At 38.7% G+C, this 20,852-nt stretch overlaps 1 protein-coding gene across 3 annotated transcripts in view; it reads left to right on the forward strand.

Moving 5' to 3' along the window:
- Nucleotides 1-15,944, forward strand: part of USP9X (ubiquitin specific peptidase 9 X-linked) — a 483,762-nt gene extending 467,818 nt beyond the window's left edge. For all 3 annotated transcript variants that reach the window (XM_055337517.1, XM_055337516.1, XM_055337518.1), the window contains 7 exons: nt 4,023-4,208; nt 4,680-4,900; nt 4,990-5,078; nt 10,289-10,445; nt 10,603-10,815; nt 11,403-11,498; nt 13,842-15,944. In XM_055337517.1, the coding sequence (XP_055193492.1) occupies nt 4,023-4,208; nt 4,680-4,900; nt 4,990-5,078; nt 10,289-10,445; nt 10,603-10,815; nt 11,403-11,498; nt 13,842-13,979 (1,100 nt within the window). In that variant the 3' untranslated portion in view covers nt 13,980-15,944. The remainder of the gene's footprint in view (nt 1-4,022; nt 4,209-4,679; nt 4,901-4,989; nt 5,079-10,288; nt 10,446-10,602; nt 10,816-11,402; nt 11,499-13,841) is intronic.
- Nucleotides 15,945-20,852: the final 4,908 nt, after the last annotated feature.

Genomic DNA, 20,852 nt, shown 5'->3' on the forward strand with positions numbered 1-20,852 from the left:
TCCATTATCTTTTAGTGTTTGTTCATTGGCTTTGTATGGGGTGGTAAATTTCATTAAGAATATAAACGTTTGGGATCCCTGGGTGGCGCAGCGGTTTGGCGCCTGCCTTTGGCCCAGGGCGCGATCCTGGAGACCCAGGATCGAATCCTACATCGGGCTCCCGGTGCATGGAGCCTGCTTCTCCCTCTGCCTATGTCTCTGCGCCTCTCTCTCTCTCTCTGTGTGACTATCATAAATAAATAAATTTAAAAAAAAAAAAAAAAGAATATAAACGTTTGTTTGTTTTATTTAAGTAATCTCTATGCCCAACCTAGGGCTCAAACTCACAACCCTGAGATCAAGAGTCGCATGCTCTTTGAACTGGGCCAGCCAGGCAACCCTAAAATTATAAAAATTTCTTATCAATCAGGTGCTCATGCACTGTTTCCAAAATGATTAATTTATTGACATGCCATTTAAAATCTTACTAATATTTCACCAGATTGGAAACTGATTCAAAGACTTAGCAGATAATAGCTTCTTTAAAAATTTTTGGGATGCCTGGGTGGCTCAGCGGTTGAACATCTGCCTTTGACTCAGGGCGTGATCCTGGAGTCCCTGGATCAAGTCTCACATTGGGCTCCCTGCATGGAGCCTGCTTCTCCCTCTGCCTGTGTCTCTCTGCCTCTCTCTGTCTCTCTCATGAATAAATAAAATCTTTAAAAATAAAAAAATAAAAGTTTAAAATAGGGGGTGCCTGAGTGGCTCAGTTGGTGAAACGTCTGCCTTTGGCTCCAGTTGTGATCCCCAAAGTCCTGGAATCTAGCCCTACATAAGGCTCCCTGCTCATGCATGCATACACATACTCTCTCTCCCCCTATCTATCTCAGATAAATAAGAAGAATCTTTAAAAAAAAAAAAAAAAAGTTAAAGCTTAAAAGAGGGTCACTTGGGTGGCTCAGTTGGTTAAGCATCTGACTTTGGCCCAGGTCATAATCTCGGGGTCCTAGGATCAAGCCCCGTGTCGTGCTCCGTCCGCGCTCAGTGCAGAGTCTGCTTGTCTCTCTCTCTCTGCCTCTCCCCCTGCTTATGTGCTCTCTCTCAAGTTTAAAAAGTATTTTAAAAGAAATAAAAGTTTAAAAGAAAAGAAAAAAATACCTTATATCCAAAATTAAGTTCTATAGACAAATATCCCTGTCATTACATGTTTTTTGTGCGTGAACTTACTAATCAGTTTACCTCTGGTCCTTTAACATAAGCACATTCTGCTGCTTTGTCTCTGTATTTTGTCTTTTCCTTTACCTTTCCGTACAAGAGATGCTTGGTTATTTGTAGTTGAGAATGGAGAAAATATTCATTGCACAAACAAGCAAGTGGAATCTGTATTTCAAACTTAAAAATACCAGGGACACCTGGATGGCTCAGCGGTTGAGCATCTGCCTTCGGCTCAGGGTGTGATCCCGGAGTTGATCTCAATGCGGGATTGAGTCCCACATTGGGCTTCCTGCATGGAGCCTGCTTCTCCCTCTACCTGTGTCTCTGCCTCTCTCTGTGTGTGTGTGTCTCTCATGAATAAATAAAATCTTAAAAAAAGAAAAAACTTAGAAATACCAAATTTAGGAATTCATAAAAATCGTATTCTGTTCAGCTTTCTTTTTAGATATAGCCTATTCGCAAAGCATTACATCATTGGTCTGTAATATAATCTAATTAAGATTTCCCTGCTAAAAGCAAATACAGATTCATAAACTTTAATATGAAATTCTTAAAACCACATATGCTTTGGTGTTCAGGATTGTTTAGATTTAAGAAAGGTAAGGCAATGTATATACTATGTAATATCCCTATAGCAGGGTCCAAGACAGCACCTTATTATCATACACATTAATATTTCCACAGTAAAGCATGAGTAGTCACTCTGAGAGAGGGGATAAATAAAGACTAAATACCTCTTGTCAGTTCAGGCCAGCTTTTCCCACAAAACATGTTTTGACACCAACTTTAGGAAAGAAGTTTGTATTTAGACAGAACATAAAGACTCCTAACTCTGGGAAACGAACTAGGGGTGGTGGAAGGGGAGGAGGGTGGGGGGTGGGGGTGAATGGGTGACGGGCACTGAGGGGGACACTTGACGGGATGAGCACTGGGTGTTATTCTGTAGGTAAATTGAACACCAATAAAAATTAATTTATTAAAAAAAAGTTTATTTATTATAAGTGCTTTTTGAATCTCAGGATTTCAGATAAGGGATTGTGGGCATTTATTTTTATTTTTTATTTTTAAAGATTTACTTATTTATTCAGAGAGAGAGAGGCAGAGACACAGGCAGAGGGAGAAGCAGGCTCCATGCAGGGCCCCGATGTGGGACTCGATCCCGGCACTCCAGGATCACGCACTGGGCTGTAGGTGGCGCTAAACTGCTGCACCACCGGGGCTACCCGTGGGCTTGTATTTATTATACTTCTTGGAATATGACAATATAAAGGATAGTCTATCGTCTAATGGGGTATAAAAGCAAATGAAAAGGTAACTGCCAGAGCACCTAGATGGCTCAATTTAGGTTTAGTGATTGGATATTAAGGAGAGGGGAACACAGAAGAGATGTTAAATGATGCCCAAGATTCAACCGAGCAGATAGCAGTGCCATGTACCAAGAGGGAAGAACATGGATAGGGGAGTAAAATGAGTTCAGTTTGGGCAAATTGAGTTTGAGTCTGTTGGGCACCCAAATAGGTGATGTTCAGTATTCAGTAGAACACTTAATATATTTGTCTGGAAATATTTTGGAATCATCTGGACAAAAATACCTGGAACTTGAAGCCGTTAGAGTGGGTTTGATCGTCCAGGAAAAGCATGCAGATAGTCTGGTGTGGGAACTTTAAGGAGCAACCATTTTTCAGAGACAGAGGAAGGAGGGCTCACAAACGAGACCAAGGAGAAGAGGTTGAAAGAAGAGAGGAATCCAAGAAGGAGAGGAAGCAGTTATGGTTTAGTACTGTTCTTTAGCTTTACCCCGGGAAAGTGGGCAGAAACCAAACTGACATGGGCTCAGAGTGGGAAAATAAGAAAATTGAGATGCCACCAACTTTTTAGGCATGGTTTCTTTTCTTTTCTTTTTTCCTTTCCTCTCTCTCTCTCTCTCTCTCTCTCTCTCTCTCTCTCTCTCTCCCTCTCTCTCTCCCTCTCCCTCTCCCTCTCCCTCTCCCTCTCCCTCCCTCCCCCGCCCCCAGCACAAGCAAGGGATAGCAGCAGGGAGAGGAAGAAGCAAGCTCCCTGCAGAGCAGGGAGCCCAAGGCAGCCACTTTACCAACTGAGCCACTCAGATGCCTCTAGGCATGGTTTTCAAGTAGCTTAGTTGTAGAAGAAAATAAAGAGGCAGTGTATACAAGCATTCTTAATTCTCAGAGTTTTCATCATCCTCCCTTATGATGAGGATTGCAGTCTAGGCCAGTCCCCCAGACTCTCAAGCCATAGAAGGTGTTCATTTTCTTTCTTTTTTTTCCTTTAATTTTTTTTATTGGAGTTCAATTTGCCAACATACAGCATAATACCCAGTGCTCATGCTGTCAAGTGTTGATTTCCTTGATGGCTGGTTTGACTGGAATATCATAGGCTTATAAAAACTTCAACCCGGGCAGCCCCTGTGGCACAGCGGTTTAGCACCGCCTACAGCCCAAGGTGTGATCCTGGAGGCCCAGGATCTAGTCCCACGTCGAGCTCCCTGCATGGGCCTGCTTATCCTTCTGCCTGTGTCTCGGCGTGTGTCTCTCTCTCTCTCTCTCTCTCTCTCTCTCTCTCTCTCTCTCTCTCTCTCTCTGTGTGTGTGTGTGTGTGTGTCTCATAAATAAATATTTTTAAAAAATAAAAACTTCAACCCAATTATACCATGTAGATTTTCTGTTCTCGTCAAATCATTCTAAATGCTAAATAAGAGTGGTCTTCTGATTCGAAAACTTACAGAAAAAATATTTTAGATAACTGCTTTATTATGAATCCCTTCACCATCCTAATTTTTTTCTCTTTTGTATTCTTCTTCATTATAGGTGTGGCAGAGAAGACACAGCTTTTGAAATTGAATGTGCCTGCTACCTTTATGCTTGTGTCTTTAGATGAAGGTCCAGGTCCTCCAATCAAATATCAGTATGCTGAATTAGGCAAATTGTACTCTGTTGTGTCACAGCTGATCCGCTGTTGCAATGTCTCTTCAAGAATGCAATCTTCAATCAATGGTAAAGTCAAATGCTTACTCCTTTACATTGATTTTAAAATACTGCTGACCATACATAGTACCCAGTTAAAAGTAATTCTGAAGATGTTTAAATGTTTAAAAAAAAAAAAAGTCTGACAGTCTGTGCTTTTGGAATATTGTAATAATATTTTGGGTTCTACACCTTTATCACATGTTTAAAGGGGATCTTTTTTTCCTCTCTACTTGTTATGAGGTTGATACTTTATTTATGAAATAGTTTAAGAATTAACCTTTTAAGTTAAGTTTGCATTTTATCATCTTTGGTCTGTCTGATCATTTTCATATCTAATATTACTTTCTTACTTTCTTCATAGTACTTAGGGATATTGATTTTAAATGTTATTTTTTTTTTAAATCCAAAACTCCTAAGCTGTTTTCTGTGGTGAAGGCTGTATTATTTTATTGTGGAGAAGCCTATCAGTTTTTCACTGATGACAAATCTGTATTCTAGGTAATCCTCCTCTTCCCAATCCTTTTGGTGATCCTAATTTATCACAACCTATAATGCCAATTCAGCAGAATGTGGCAGACATTTTATTTGTGAGAACAAGTTATGTGAAGAAAATCATTGAGGACTGCAGTAACTCAGAGGAAACTGTCAAACTGCTTCGCTTTTGCTGCTGGGAGAATCCTCAGTTCTCATCTACTGTCCTCAGTGAACTTCTCTGGCAGGTTAAAGGACAATAAACATTCGTATGCCTCTCTGATTTGATTTATTACTCCTTTAAATAAGTTTTTCACCATGTCTTTCCTATTTTTAGGTTGCATATTCCTACACCTATGAACTCCGGCCCTATTTGGATCTGCTTTTGCAAATCTTACTGATTGAAGATTCCTGGCAGACTCACAGGTAGATCCTCCTTCTTAGTTGACCAACTTTTAAACTAAAAACTGCCAATCTGCGTTTTTTGTTGGGGGGGGGGGTTGGGGGGGGTTTAACCTCCTGGAGATCTAATAAAGGTTTTACATTAAAACAAAAGCTTGGGCAGCCCCAGTGGCTCAGCGGTTTAGCGCTGCCTGCAGCCCAGGGCGTGATCCTAGAGACCCTGGATTGAGTCCCACATCAGGCTCTCTATATGATGCCTGCTTCTCCCTCTGCCCCCCCCCCCCCGGTCTCTATAAATAAATAAAATCTTTTTTAAAAAAATAAAACAAAAGCTTAAGAATGAATAAAAAGGGGGCACCTGGGTGGCTCAGTCAGTTAAGCATCCATCTCTTGGTTTTGGCTCTGGTCATGATCTCAGGTTCCTGAGATTGAGTCTCAAATCAGGCTCCGTGCTCTGCATGGAGTCTGCTTGAGATTTTCTGTGCCCTCCTGCTTGTGCTCTCTCTCCCTCCCCCCTCTCTTTTTCAAATAAATAAATGTAATCTTTATAAAAATAAAAGGAATGAATAAAAAATTCCTTCTTCCCTCATTTGATTTCACTTTTTATTCTTTCACTGCCCATTTGCATACTTACTACTAGCTTTGGATTTTTTTTTAATTAAGGAAAACTAATAGAAAATAAAATATATAAAAAATAATTAAGGAAAACTAGCATAGACTTTTGGTAAATACCTTAATTTCATTGATATGCTAGGGTTATTTTAGGATTAGATTACAGTAGTTTTAGAATGAGTCCTATAAGGTCACATTTCGTTATATAAAAATAGTCCTTAGGTAAGTAAGTACAGTCAGTTCCCATTATTCATGGAACTTATTTTCTATAAAGTCACTGTGAATACTGAAGGAGGGAATGCAAAGGCATTATTCCCAGGGGAAATACGAGATTAGGTTCCTGCAAGCTTCTGGTTAGGTTTTTGTTGACTAGTCTATACGTAACCTTTTTTTAAATGTGTGTTTCTTTTTAAAGACGCCTTAACATACATTGCTGACTTGTTAACAGTGACCTCCCAATAACCTGTGTCTGATAAAGTAACAAAATATTTTCTCTGCAAAGCCTTTTTGGGCTTAGGAATACTAGGTACTTCAGAACTACACATTTGAGGGGATGTCATTTTAAACCATGAGATCAACAAAACGTACAAACATGTGGGAAAGGTGTCACTAAACAGCAAAAAGGACACTCCTGTACAATATAAAGTGCCACTTTGTTCTGCTTTAGCTGGTAACACATGTTCAGTGACGCTTTTTTTTTTTTTTTTGCCACCTAGCACATGACCACAAAAGCACCATGCTATTTTTTACCATTACAAATAAAGTTTACCAAGTAGGAAAAACCACAAATACAAAATCTGTGAATAATGAACATCAGCTTTAGTTTTTCAGTATATGAGAATTTGAGTGCAGTTTTTCTCTTTAAGCTGAGGTTATCCAGCATAACTATCCTTCAGACTTCATTTATTATCTTTTAATACCTAAAATTATATAGATGGTGAAGTATGTAATTAGCTGACAACTCTGCCAGATTTTATAACTTCCCTCCCCATATGGATGATAGTATAATACTTGATTTTTGGAAACAGTTCAAAATTCATATATTCTGTCAGTAGTTAAAACAGCAACTTGAAGACAAGTTCTGTAACGACAAAATGCTTTAAGAAGATTCATAGGAGCACCTGGGTGGCTCAGTCGGTTAAGCATCTGCCTTCAGCTCAGGTTATGATCCCAGGGTCCTAGGATCTAGCCCCTGGACTCCCTGCTCAGCTGGGAGTCTGCTTCTCCCTCTGCCTCTTCCCCTTGCTCTTGCTCTCGTTCTCACTCACTCACTCTCTCAAAGTATTTTTTAAAAAGAACTTAAAATTTTGAGTCTTAGTGGGGATTGCAAATGCCAGAATTCGTGAATTAATATTTCCAAGTTATCTCTGAAATTACCATCATAGATTTAAGTTGTATTGTTCTAAAAATAGTTATTAAACCAAAAATCAGTTTTCATGACACAAGAAATTGAGTAGTTCCAAAACTATAGCCATATATTTTGAACACCATCCAGTACCCTTCTCAGTATGATTATAGAATTTTTGAAACTTTTCTTAAGGGATGCCTGGTTGGCTCAGCGGTTAAGTATCTGCCTTCGGCTCAGGGAGAGAGCCCTGGGTCCTGGGATTGAGTCCCAATCGGGCTCCCTGCTTGGAGCCTGATTCTCCATCTACCTGTGTCTCTGCCCCTCTCCTTCCTCCCTCCGTCCCTCCCTCCCTCCCTTTCTCTCTCTCTCATAAAGAAATAAAATCTTTAAAAAAAAAAAAAAAAAAAGAAGAAAAACTTTTCTTAAGAGTTGTTTTCAGGGGCACCTGCATGACTCATTTGGTTAAATGTCTACTCTTGGTTTCGGCTCAGGTTCGATCATGATCTTGGGATTGTGAGATCAGGCCCTGCATAGGGCTCTGTGCTGGGCATGGAGCCCACTTAAGATTCTCTCTCTCCCCCTGCCTTTCCCTCCCCCTAAAAAAGCATAGTTGTTTTTAATGGAATATTTCACTCTTTTCATTTAAAAATACTGTAAGCATTATAGCTTTAAACCAGTTATTTACATCTTAGCTCCCAATTCATTATAGCAAGCGATAATGGTAAAGGCAATGTGCTATATTAAATATGGACAATTGACTGTTGTGTAATGAATTTAGTAAGGTATTATTATTTTGAATCACTGGCCCAAACTTGAAAATAACTTTCTCATAGTGAGCTTTTAGTTCATTCGGTAAGCAGTGTTTGAATATTTATGGAGTATCTACCATGTGTCTGGCACAACCAGGCATTGAATGGGAACAAGGCGTACAAAGATAATATTGATAAAAGATGGCATCTGAAAGCACTTAAAACTACTGGGAAGAAAATGTGATGTGGCAGAAATAATGGCTTAACACTTCATTATCACTTGACAAAACTGAAGGCAAAAACAAGATACACTGAAGTGTTTCAGATTAAACAGCCAAAAGCCTGTATATGATTGATTAGTGTGAAATCAGTAAACCTTACAAGATTGCTGGAGTCATGATTTCCAAACCAAAGATTTTATGAATGCATGTAATGCAAAAACAAATTTGAATTTTTATTTGGAACATTCTATTAAGTAAAATTTATAGTTTATGTAAGTATTCTTTTTCTAATTACTACCCAGGTAATGTTTCCTTATGGAGGTAAAATTCACTTACAATATTCACCATTTTAATCGTTTTAAAGTATACAATTCAGTGGTTTTTAGTAAATTCATAGTATGCAACCATTTCCACTATCTAATTCCAGAACATATTAATCCCTACAAATGGAAACTCCATAACCAATTAAGCAGTCATTCTCTATTACCTCCCATCGCCCAGCAACCACTAATCTCCTTTCTGTCTCTGTGGATTTGCCTAACCATAGGCAAATGTCCTTTTGTGTCTGGCTTCTTTTACTTGGCATAATGTTTTCAAGATCTTACATGTTAGAGCATGTATCAGTACTTTATTCCTTTTTACGGCTGAGTAACATTGCATTTTGTGGATATACCACATTTTGTTTATCCATTCATCTATTGTTAGACATTTGGGTTATTTCTACCTTTTGGCTATTGTGAGTAATGCTACTATGGACATTCATGGACATGTCTTGTTTTTAAATCTCTGTTTTCAATTCTCTTGGATATACCACAGAATTGCAGACAGGTAATTATTATTTTTTAGTTAAATTGTAAAAATATTCATAACTTACCATTTTAACCATTTTTAAGTGCACAATTCAGTGGCTTGAAATATATTCATAATACTGTGTTGCCATCACCACTATCCATCTCTAGAACTTTTTCATCATCCCAAACTGAAACTTCTGAATTAAATGATAACTCTCGGGCAGCCCAGGTGGCTCCGGGGCGTGATCCCAAGATCGAGACCCATGTCAGACTCCCTGCATGGAGCCTGCTTCTCTCTCTGCCTGTGTCTCTGCCTTTCTCTCTGTGTGTCTCTGATGAATGAATAAATATTTTAAAAATAAAAAAAATAAATAAACGATAACTCCCCATTCCCCTCCCTCCTCTCCAGCTCCTGGTAACTATTTTTTCTTTGATTTTGCCTATTCTAAATACCTCATAAAAATAGAATCATACAGTATTTGTCCTCTTGTATCTGGCCTAGTTTACTTAATGCCTTTAAGATTCATACATGTTACAGGAGTGCCTGGATAGCTCAGTTGGTTAAGCATCCAACTCTTGATTTTTGACTCTGGTCATGATCTCAGGGTTGTGAGATCTAGCCCCGTGTAGGGTTCCACACTCAATGGGGAGTCTGCTGGAAATTTTCTTCCTCTCCCTTTGCCCCTCTACCCTATTTGCACGCGCCTGCACTCTCTGAAATAATAAGTCTTCAAAAAAAAAAAAAAAGAAAAGACTGCCATATATAGTATGTGTCTGAATTTCATTCCTTTTTAAGGCTGAATAATAATCAGCTGCATGTATATACACCACATTTTGTTTACTGGTAGGTGTGATGTTTTTAACACAAAAGAAGGCACATTCTACCCCACAGCCATTTCTTAAGTTGCTTGGGCCGGGCAGGGATAGGGACAAGAAATCATTGACTATCACTCTGTTTGGTCAAGAACTAAAATGAAATCATCCATCATTGGCAAATCAGCTAAATAGTAGCATTGGTGAAAATTGCTTTGCTGTATAGCTGATTATTAGAATCCAGGTTTGTTTTGTACTTCTAAATTATATCACCATTTCATAGTCACTGGTTACTTACTTTCAGCAATGCAGTTTTATAAAAGGTACTGACCTGAACCAAACTCTTAAGTATAGCAGTCATAAACTTAGTTGTTAGTTAACTTTAAGTCTGTATTACTTCTGGTGTCCTAAAGTAACTTCAGGTAACGTCTTTGAATTACATACATAGCAAAGCCATTTTGAATTGGTAACATGTTGGTAAGAGCACAGACTACTGAGTGGCTGTATGACCTCCAGCAAGCTGTTTAACCCGTCTGTACCCCTCTTCTCATCTGTTCAGGGAGTCAATAACTGTACCTGCTACCCAACATTAGATGACATGACTACATCAAAAATCTTTATTGAGTGGCACATAGTAGGCACTCAATAAATGTTAGCTGCTATTTGATTTTACAAATTTTTATATTTGGTTCTTTTTCAGAATTCATAATGCACTTAAAGGGATCCCAGATGACCGAGATGGGCTGTTTGACACAATCCAGCGCTCTAAGAATCACTATCAAAAAAGAGCATACCAGTGTATAAAATGTATGGTAGCTCTTTTTAGCAATTGTCCTGTTGCTTACCAGATTCTGCAGGTGAGGATTTCTTTTCTTAATTTTGTAGAAATCTGGATCAGAATTAGGGATTCCTTTTTAAAGAAAGGAACAGTGAAAATTTGGACTTGCTATTTTAAGTTAACTTTGAAAAGTATTCTAAAACCTTTTCCATACATGGTTTTATTTTCTTTTGAAGGGCAACGGAGATCTTAAAAGAAAGTGGACCTGGGCAGTGGAATGGCTTGGAGATGAACTTGAAAGACGACCATACACTGGCAATCCTCAATATACTTACAACAACTGGTCTCCTCCAGTGCAAAGCAATGAAACATCAAATGGTTATTTCTTGGAGAGATCACATAGTGCTAGGATGACACTGGCAAAAGCTTGTGAACTCTGTCCAGAGGAGGTATTTAAAAAAAAAAAAAAAGCCACAAGTGTGCAGCAGAAAGAAATGGAAGAAAGCAATTTTACTTTATAAGCCAGTGTTTATGTATTAATGATAATGTCAAAGAAATTTTGTTGGGGTTTTCTTTGCTTTAGTGTTTACTACATGTAATCTTAAGTTAACAAGAGAGCCTTTTATAGAAATTTCTGAAATCAAAAAAAAAAAAATTTTTTTTCTGAAATCTCCTGAAATGTAGTCTTTCTGAGAGGACCCAAGTCAGGTTTTTTTCATCTGCTTTAATTTATCTTCAGTAGGGCAGCCGGGGTGGCTCAGCGGTTTAGTGCCACCTTCAGCCCAGGGTGTGATCCTGGAGACCCAGGATTGAGTCCCACATCGGGCTCCCTGCATGGAGCCTGCTTCTCCCTCTGCCTATGTCTGTGCCTCTCTCTCTCTCTGTCCCTAATGAATAAATAAATAAAATCTTAAAAAAAAAAATTCAGTAAAAGGAAAGTTGTGGGTCAGTTCTGTAGGTTTTTAAATTTTTATTTCAGATAGTAAAAACTTAAATTTGTCTACATAATTTTTTATCTTTAAATATTTAAAATTAGGAGCCAGATGACCAAGATGCCCCAGATGAGCATGAGTCACCTCCACCTGAAGATGCCCCATTATACCCCCATTCACCTGGATCTCAGTACCAACAGGTAAATAGGGATTGATTTGTATTTTTATCCCCTAGAATCGATTCTTATGCTTTATTTAAAGGGTGGCTAAGATTTTTGTTGTGACTGCAAAGTAATAAAGGGATTATCTAGACTACCTTTAGAGCATGATCAAAAAAGGAATAGCTGGGGCAGGGTCATGGTGTGATGTGTTTGAACTTCCCCCTGTGGTGTTTTCATGGTCAAATGGATGCCCTTCTTTGTGCTTAGTAAAACTGTATGACAATTGATGTCAGCATAAAATGATAGTGTTTCGGACAAAGGATTAGGACATTTCCTGTTAGGCTGAGTCTGCAAACGGATTCCAAAGACATTTAAGATGTGGCAGTGAAGGAGATTGTTCTTGATTATTTAGCCTAAGACTTCAGTGACACTCAAAATTTTTGAAAAATATCAAGCATGGGATCCCTGGGTGGCGCAGCGGTTTGGTGCCTGCCTTTGGCCCAGGGCATGATCCTGGAGACCCAGGATCGAATCCCACATCGGGCTCCCGGTGCATGGAGCCTGCTTCTCCCTCTGCCTGTGTCTCTGCCTCTCTCTCTCTCTGTGTGTGTGACTATCATAAATAAAATAAAAATTAAAAAAAAAAGAAAAATATCAAGCATTTGATAGATTTCCATAAAGTTTCATCTAAAATCAGTAAATAAAGTTTCGATGAAGATACTTTAAAAAAAACAAAACTTTGTTTTCTAAAACCAAAGATGTGACTGATTCAGATCTTTTGAGGCAGTGGTGCTCAAAATAAGCATCAAAATCCCCTGGTGGAGTGAGGGGGTTGGTAGCTCGCTGGCTTGGTTGGTAGAGCACATGACTCTTGATCTCAGGGTTGTCTGTTCAAGCCCTACATGGAATATAGAGATTACTTAAAAATAAAATCTTTAGAGACGCCTGGGTGGCTCAGCGGTTAAGCATCTGCCTTCAGCTCAGGGTGTGATCTTGGAGTCCCAGGATCGAGTCCCACATCGGGCTCCCTGCATGGAGCCTGCTGCTCCTTCTGTCAATGTGTCTGCCTTTCTCTCTGTCTCATGAATAAATAAATAAAATCTTTTTTAAAAATAAAATCTTAAAAAAAAAAACCTGGTGGGCTTGTTCCAAAACAGATTTTTGGGCCCCACCCCAAGTTTCTGATTTATTTAGGTCTGAGGTATAGAACCAGAAAAATCTACATTTCTGACACATTCCCAGGTGATTGATGCTACTGCTAGTCTGGAAGCCATACTTTCAGAGCCATTATTTAAGGCGTTCTTTGTTATATTTCAGGATGGAGGGCCTCCTGGGTGGGTGGCTCAGTTGGTTAAGCATCTTGACTTTTGTTTTTCTTTTTTTGTTTGTTTGGTTTTTTTTTTTTTTTTTTTTTTAAGATCTTATTTATTCATAGACACACAGAGAGGCAGAGACACAGACAGAGGGAGAAGCAGGCTCCATGCAGGGAGCCCGATGTGGGACTCAATCCCGGGTCTCCAAGATCACACCCCAGGCTGCAGGCGGCGCCAAACCGCTGAGCCCCGGGGCTGCCCAGCATCTGACTTTTGATCTCAGCTCAGGTTTTGATCTCAGGGTTGTGAGTTCAGGCCCCACATTAGGCTCCACATTGGGCATGGAGCCTAATTTTTAAAAATTGGGGGGATGGAAATAGAAGCATGCTTAGTAGTTAGAAAATGCATATTTAACATTTATTTTCATAATACAAATTATAGAAAGTAAGACCTAAAATGTTCTTGACTGGTGGGAATGTACAGAAAAATGAGGGTTCACGGGTTTAAAAGGTTAAAGCAAATTCAAAAGAAAGTTACTTTGATCAGCCTTGAGAAAATTCATATATTAATCAGGCCTGGTTCATCCATGTTTCTTTAACATTGTATTGTTTTCAGTGACACTATTCTGTGTTCAAGGTTGCTGGTAATGCAGATCTCATAAGACCAATCAGTCAGATTCGTCATTATCACCTAGAAGCTTCAAGGTGCTTAAAAGAGTCAGAATAGATGTGTTCTAGCTCACAAATCTTTTTTTGTGAGTGTTGTTGACATAAGCAATAACAAGCTGTGATCCCTTATATGTTGGACTTAGGTCTAAATGATTTGGGGCACTAAAAATCACTTTGACTAAATATTTATACAGACCTACACTGCTTTTACTTGGGGTTGCATTTAGGCTAGCTTTTCTCTTCCAAACCAGTTTTTTTCCTTCACCAATGGCCCAAGGATATTTTACTTTCTGTAAGTCCTGGGAGTAAAAGAAATGTTTACATGTCCACAAATTTTTGCCCATGATTTTTAAAGTTTAATATATGAACATTTTTAACATAAATCTCTTTTCCCCTCCCAGAATAACCATGTGCATGGACAGCCATATACAGGCCCAGCAGCACATCATATGAACAACCCTCAGAGAACTGGCCAACGAGCACAAGAAAATTATGAAGGCAGTGAAGAAGTATCCCCTCCTCAGACGAAGGATCAGTGAAATGCACATAATTAACTGGTTCCATCAAGACTGTGCACCCAGGCCTTACAGTCCAACCTTTTTCTGTGTCTGGCTAATAATTTAAAACTAGAAAAACTATTCCTAATCAACATGGAGTGGAGAGTTTATTCACTGTCTTATCTGCAGAAATTTGCTGTCAATATATAACCCGCCTGCAGTGGAAAGTGTATAGTGTTTTGTAATAAATGGCCTGATGCTAATGTGTAAATGGCAAAGGTGTATATAGTATATTAATGTTTGACTGTTAATTCTTAAGAAACTTTTTTCTTGAGGAGACTCACAGATCTACAAAAACTACAAAAGTTAATTTTCTTGTTCTACCCACTGCACTCTGCAACCAGTGTTGCCTGCCTCGTGGCAGTTGGATCTACTCCTTTACAAAAACAAAAAAAATAAACCAACAGCAACAAAACAGAGCCCATCCATGTCAACCACACCAATAGTTTCATGTTAATTCTTTGCCACTGGAGTCAGTTTTACTAAGAGCAATGATGTAAGGCTGGTAACCTTTAAATTATTTGGTTGATGTGGAAAATTGGTGATGTAACATTGTTTCTAGATCTTTTTCATTGCCTTTTTATTCTGATACTAGGTTAATCACTTTGAAGCTATAGTTACGCTGTAACATTTAGCATGGCTTCACACCAGGTTAGTGTAGCCAATGAGGAAAAATTTACCATAATGACAGCAGTTGTCCCAGTGTGACAGCTGTATTACTCAGAGCTTTTCCTTCTTACACCTAGAATATAAATATAAAACAAGGGGAGAAATGTGATAAAAGGCGGTTTTCAGTTACACATATGTTGCTTATGTCTAATGTTTGACAGTTCGATTTCTGGGTGGGATAAAGAAATTTAAGTATCAGTAATGGGAGTTTTTAAAGATTTAAAACAAATATGCAAAAATTTGCTATGCCAGAATGCTTGGAGCGTAATACAAGACTGTATTTGGTGTGCTTGTTTTGTTTCTTTGGTAGAGCTTATTAGGTGAATCTTCTAAAACTTTCCTTCTGCTGGACCCCAGTGAAGTGGAAGTCACCAGAGTCCCACAGTACTTGGAGCACCACTGCACCAAGATGTTTAGCTGAGTTTCTGCTCAGTCAGTTTTACTTGAAAGCAAGAATTGTCCTAGCTCCTTTTCCATTATTCCAAAACTTTGAATGTTCGAAGCAGGGTCTGATTAAAAAGGAAACTACTGGTTAGTTTATCTAATTGAAGTATCATAATTTCAGCATAAACAATTAAAGATAAGGAACTCATTGGTTAATACTGTATTTAAAAGAGAATTGGAAACTTGAATGTGTGTAATTTTTGGAACCTGTCTAAAAACCAAATACCCCTGCAAACAGATACAGTCCACCCTATTCTATTTAAATATTTTGCTGTTTTATTTTATAGAAATTATTTTGCTGAATTCACAAATAGAATTTGATTTACGAAGAACTTTTTGTCCTGTGGTGTGTTTTTGGTTTTGTTTTTGGGTTGGTTTTTTGGTTTTGGTTTTTGTTTTTTTGTTTTGTTTTGTTTTGTTTTTAATTCTTTGTCCATTTTTATTGTTTTTGTTTTTTGAAGGACTGCATAATAAAATTAATTCTGTGCATAGCCTGCTTAGGCATGACACTGAATTCAGGAGTTAAGTCGCATTGAGCTTTTGTGCACAGAAAGATCTGACCTTAGGCCCTTGACTAAAGATTTAGAGAAAACAGGATGTTGACACTGTAAAAGTTTCCTAACATAATCAATCTTGTACTTTTTGTATGTTTTTTATATACATGTATATTTAATGAGCACAAGCTTGGTTGTATTTTTTACAATTTAGTTAATAGGAAAATGTTTTGTCAAAAAGGCTATAGTTGGAATTGAACAAAGCAGAAACAAAATTGAGAATTGCTTTATTTTGTGATTAAAAGGGGCAGGTATTTAAGATAAAGCTTTGGGTATCTTATTTGCAGTACTCTCTAGTCCATCTATGCTTTTAGGTTTTCTGTAATATTAGGAAATTTTGACACGAGATAGATCCTGTTTTTACCTTAAGTATATTACATCCGAGTTTGTTAAGTTTGAGCAGAAGTCCTACACACTGTTTGCAATTCCAATTGGTGGTTTTAATTCCAAAGTTCCTCATTTCCAGGCTTCCTTAGCAATGAACAAAATAGGTTCACTTTATTTGGACAATTTGCTATCTTTAAATACACCATCTCACCAGATGGGAGGTTGTTTTTGTATTTCCCGCTCCTTAACAAAGTATGTGATGTACTTAATTTAAAAACTTGAATGACTACCTAGACCCGAAAAACTTGACATTTGAAAAGGCTGTGAATTTTTCTCCCTCTAAGGAGATCCCACTTTGGTTGCTTTGGATTGATAATTCCCCTTGTGCCTGGTGAGGGCTTGTGAATCCTTTTCCCCTCCATTTGAGGAAGAGCCATCTGTGCTATGTCCAGGATCGAGGGAAAGTGAACAGGGAGATTTATTTTTGTGCGAATTATTTTCTCTATTTAACTTCTTAAGCATTAACATATAAGCAGAAATTTTAAGACGCATGTTATTATAAGAGCAACAGTAATGGTGGTGTTGAGGTCTTTCTGAACATCAATGGCACATTTTAAACTTCCAAGTCTTCAAAGTGCCTAAAGATTATTTAATTCTCCCTCAACTGATTTCTTGAGCCATATATATAATTCCTACTTTAAATGTTTGTTCCAGAATCACTAGTCTTCCTTTCAAAGAAGTACCCCCACGAGTCTAAATGGCATGATTACTTCATAGAAGACCATAGAATCTGTTAACACAAAGACTAAAGCTATTTTTGTTGTTAATCTGTGAACAAGGGCTTGGCCCTGTTGGATCTAAGTATTTCGTGCACAACTTGGTAAAAACCATATTGCTGCTGTTTCTAAGCCCTCCACCAACCAAATTGTCGTGCTCGGCAGTGTAGAGGCAGAAATAACCTAAATCATATTTTGGGGTTTTTGTCTTTCCTTGATTTTTCTCTGATAGTTTCCCAATCTTGTGTCTTTTAGCTGTTATATATACAAATTTAGAATTATTAAAATGTTTTATATTTTTTTCACAATTAACTTTTATTAGTGGATGATAAGTATTTAATCCTAGTAGTGGTTAAAAAGATGAGGAGCCTTTTTTATTGAAGCTACGTTTGTAAATGAAAGCAACAGTCTGTGAATTTTCAGATGACTACTCCAGCAAAATAGTTCCTTTCACTTTTTTCTCTTGGTATTTTTCCAGCTTCTGTTCTCCCATGAACTCTTTGCTGAATTTTGTGGTTAATTTGGTGGATATATCCTGCCTTATTTAGAATTCTAACTGGATAAGAAAATTGCCTTTTCCTTATAAGTGCCCAACTTTGGTCTCTAGCTGGAAGGTACTATACTACATACTTTAGAGAAAGGAAAACAACCTCCTTCCCGCCCCACCCCGGTTTTGTGTTACTGAGAGAAAAAAAAAAAATTCAGTGCTGGTTTTGTAGTAGTGCTCAACCAAAATTGGTCCTGCACCTACATGACTGTTTAGTGTTTGAAAATAAGGTTTTGGGTGTGATACATCACTACAAAAAGTGCTAAATGTGTTAATAAGAACTTGCTGCCGACTGTATTTATAACAGTTATTTTACATTTGCAGAAATGTAGCGCTTTTCCTCCAAATTTCATAGGTGTAAGAAAAAAGGGGGAAAGGTGCACCATGTTTTAAACTTGCAAATAATTTTTTTTGAAATCCAGATTCCCCAAAGGAAATTCACCACCCAGACCACACACTTCTCAGCCTTTTACAAGCCAACAGACTGACTGAAGATTGTCCACAGTTCCTAAGATTTAGCACATATACAAAAATAAAACTTTATAAATTAAATTTCGGTTTTCCCTTTTATTTATTAAAATAAGATGCCTAATGGAGGTAAATTACAGGTGTAATAGATTTAATGGGAATTTTAAAAAAAGTGTCTACAAATAGAGAATTTTGGCCCTCATTTTTTATCTCCAAAGTATATTCACATCTAAGTTCAAAAATTGTGATCTAATTGCTGACTTAACAGTTCAGTCTAAAACAGATTTGGCAAACACTCATGATGTTTATTTTTTTTTAATTTTTTTATTTATTTACGATAGTCATACAGAGAGAGAGAAAGGCAGAGACACAGGCAGAGGGAGAAGCAGGCTCCATGCACTGGGAGCCCGACGTGGGATTCGATCCCGGGTCTCCAGGATCACGCCCTGAGCCAAAGGCAGGCGCCAAACCGCTGTGCCACCCAGGGATGCCCACTCATGATGTTTAAAAGTTTATTTAAATATCCAAAGTGCAGCAGGTCACATGTTTTGAGGGGAGTTACAGAAGTGAAAATTAATTCTCCAGCAGATTTCATCTACTCTGCTTTCTAGTATCTGCCAAGCAATTCTTTGTTGCAGTATTCCAAAGAAAAAGGACTTTCACAGAGGCCTGGTGGTGTGTCCTTTAAGTTGGGGTACTGTGAGGAGTACTGTTAAAGACCTAGCCCAGATTTTCTGCATTTTGGAAAACTCCACTTAGGTTAAACCATTTGAACTTTTAAAGATTTTAATTTATGAGAGACACAGGCAGAGATGTGGGCAAAGGGAGAAGCAGGCTCCATGCAGGGAGCCCAATTTGGGACTCGATCCTGGACCATGGGATCACACCCTGGGCCAAAGACAGGTGCTCTACCGCTGAGGCACCCAGGCATCCCTAAACATTTGAACTTTATTCTTAGCAACGTGAATACACTTCATTGAATGAAAATGTACATAGCCACCGATATTTTGAACTGTTCATTGTAACCTGACAATTGACAGGTAGGTAAAAAGTTTAAAGTTGGGGGTTACCCTCTTGCACTGTTGGTGGGAATGGGAACTGGTGCAGCCACTCAACTGTGGAGGTTCCTCAAAGAGTTAAAAATAGACCTGCCCTACGACCCAGCAATTGCACTGCTGGGGATTTACCCCAAAGATACAGATGCAGTGAAACGCTGGGACACCTGCACCCCGATGTTTCTAGCAGCAATGTCCACAATAGCCAAACTGGAAGAAGCCTCGGTGTCCATCGAGAGATGAATGGATAAAGAAGATGTGGTCTATGTATACAATGGAATATTCCTCAGCCATTAGAAACGACAAATACCCACCATTTGCTTCAACGTGGATGGAACTGGAGGGTATTATGCTGAGTGAAGTAAGTCAATCGGAGAAGGACAAACATTATATGGTCTCATTCATTTGGGGAATATAATAGTGAAAGGGAATAAAGGGGAAAGGAGAAAAAGTGAGTGGGAAATATCAGAGACGGTGAGAGAACATGAGAGACTCCTAACTGGGAAACCAAGGGGTGGTGGAAAGGGAGGGGGTAGGGTTGGGGTGACTGGGTGACAGGCGCTGAGGGGAGCAATAAAGTTGGGGGTTACATAAAAGGTTTTCATGACTTTTTTAAGATTTTATTTATTCATGAGAGCTACGGAGAAACAGGCACTGACACAGGCAGAGGGAGAAATAGGTTCTTCCATGCAGGGAGCCCGTGTGGGACTTGATCCCAGGACCTCGGGATCACACCCTGAGCTGAAGGCAGATGCTCAACCACCGAGCCACCTAGGCGTCCCAATAACTTCTTTAGGGATACAAAGTCTCGAAGGAAATCTCTTCAACCACACTTAAACTGTTGTCCATAAAACACATTTCAGACCCATGTAAAAAATCACCAATTTTAAAAGCATTCCGTTTAAATGTGTAAGACTCCAGAGTATAGTAGTGGGAATGCTTTTTAACTGTCCTCTGAAAATGAGAAGTCCTCTCCTTATGCTCCATCAACATTAGAATACGCATTTCATCCAGAAATGCCATCTTATGGTGTGATGCCCCAGTAAGCAAAATCACTGGCTGATATTTCAGGGTATCAAAATGTGGGGAATCCCATTTCGTAGTAACCCATAGCAAATACTTTTTTTTGATATCCGGAAATAGTGTTTCATTGTGTTGGGCTTTTCTCATGTGGCTTATTTTTCCATTAACCTAGCAGAATAGAGAAACCCTACTTTTATGTGTAATTAGTAATAAAGCTGGCAAATTTACACGTTTATGAAGAAAAAGTCTGATGGAACTGAGCCTCTGAGGAGTCCTCAAACTATTAATGGAGTGACCTATATTAGCAATTCTCTTGAGAGTTTTCTTTCCACACACATTATAGTTAAGATGTCAGGCAGACTTTCTGGCTCCACCAAGTGTTCTCCAGCTGCCCTGGCCTCATTTTTGTGTCTGTCAAAGCACTCCCTGTGTTAGAACAAGCGGAGCAATTGGTTTCCCTACCCTTCTTACTATTCCTCCCCAAAGGTAACCTGGTGAGGGTCACCTGTAAGATAGAATCACTTATTTTCTATTTCAATTGTACAGATGTTAAATTATTCAAAATGGGGGCACCTGGGTGGTTCAGTCGGTTGAGTGTCATGAGCTCAGGTCATGAGCCCAGGGGCCTGGGATCGAGTCCCACATCGGGCTCCCCATGAGGAGTCTGCGTCTCCCTCTACCTGTGTCTCTGTCTCTGCCTCTCTCTGCTTGTCTCTCATGAATAAAATCTTTAAAAAATAAAAATGGATGCTCTGGATGCTGGAGGAGTTTCCAGGAGTCCTTTGGAGGGATTCATTTGCAGAAGGATTTAGAAATGTATTCTTAAGAGTATTGCTGTACATCACCCGCCGTTCTGTCAAGTTCTCCTGTAAGTCCCCACTCATTAGAACACTGGGTACACCTTTGGAATTCACAAGTGAAGATAACATGGGGGGGGGTCTTAAATCTGGTTTCTTAGAGCGAAAGAAGCGTTGCATCATGAAGGTTCAGAA

The sequence above is a fragment of the Nyctereutes procyonoides genome, unplaced genomic scaffold, assembly GCF_905146905.1.
Source record: "Nyctereutes procyonoides isolate TBG_1078 unplaced genomic scaffold, NYPRO_anot_genome, whole genome shotgun sequence".
In the NCBI taxonomy this organism is placed as follows: Eukaryota; Metazoa; Chordata; class Mammalia; order Carnivora; family Canidae; genus Nyctereutes; species Nyctereutes procyonoides.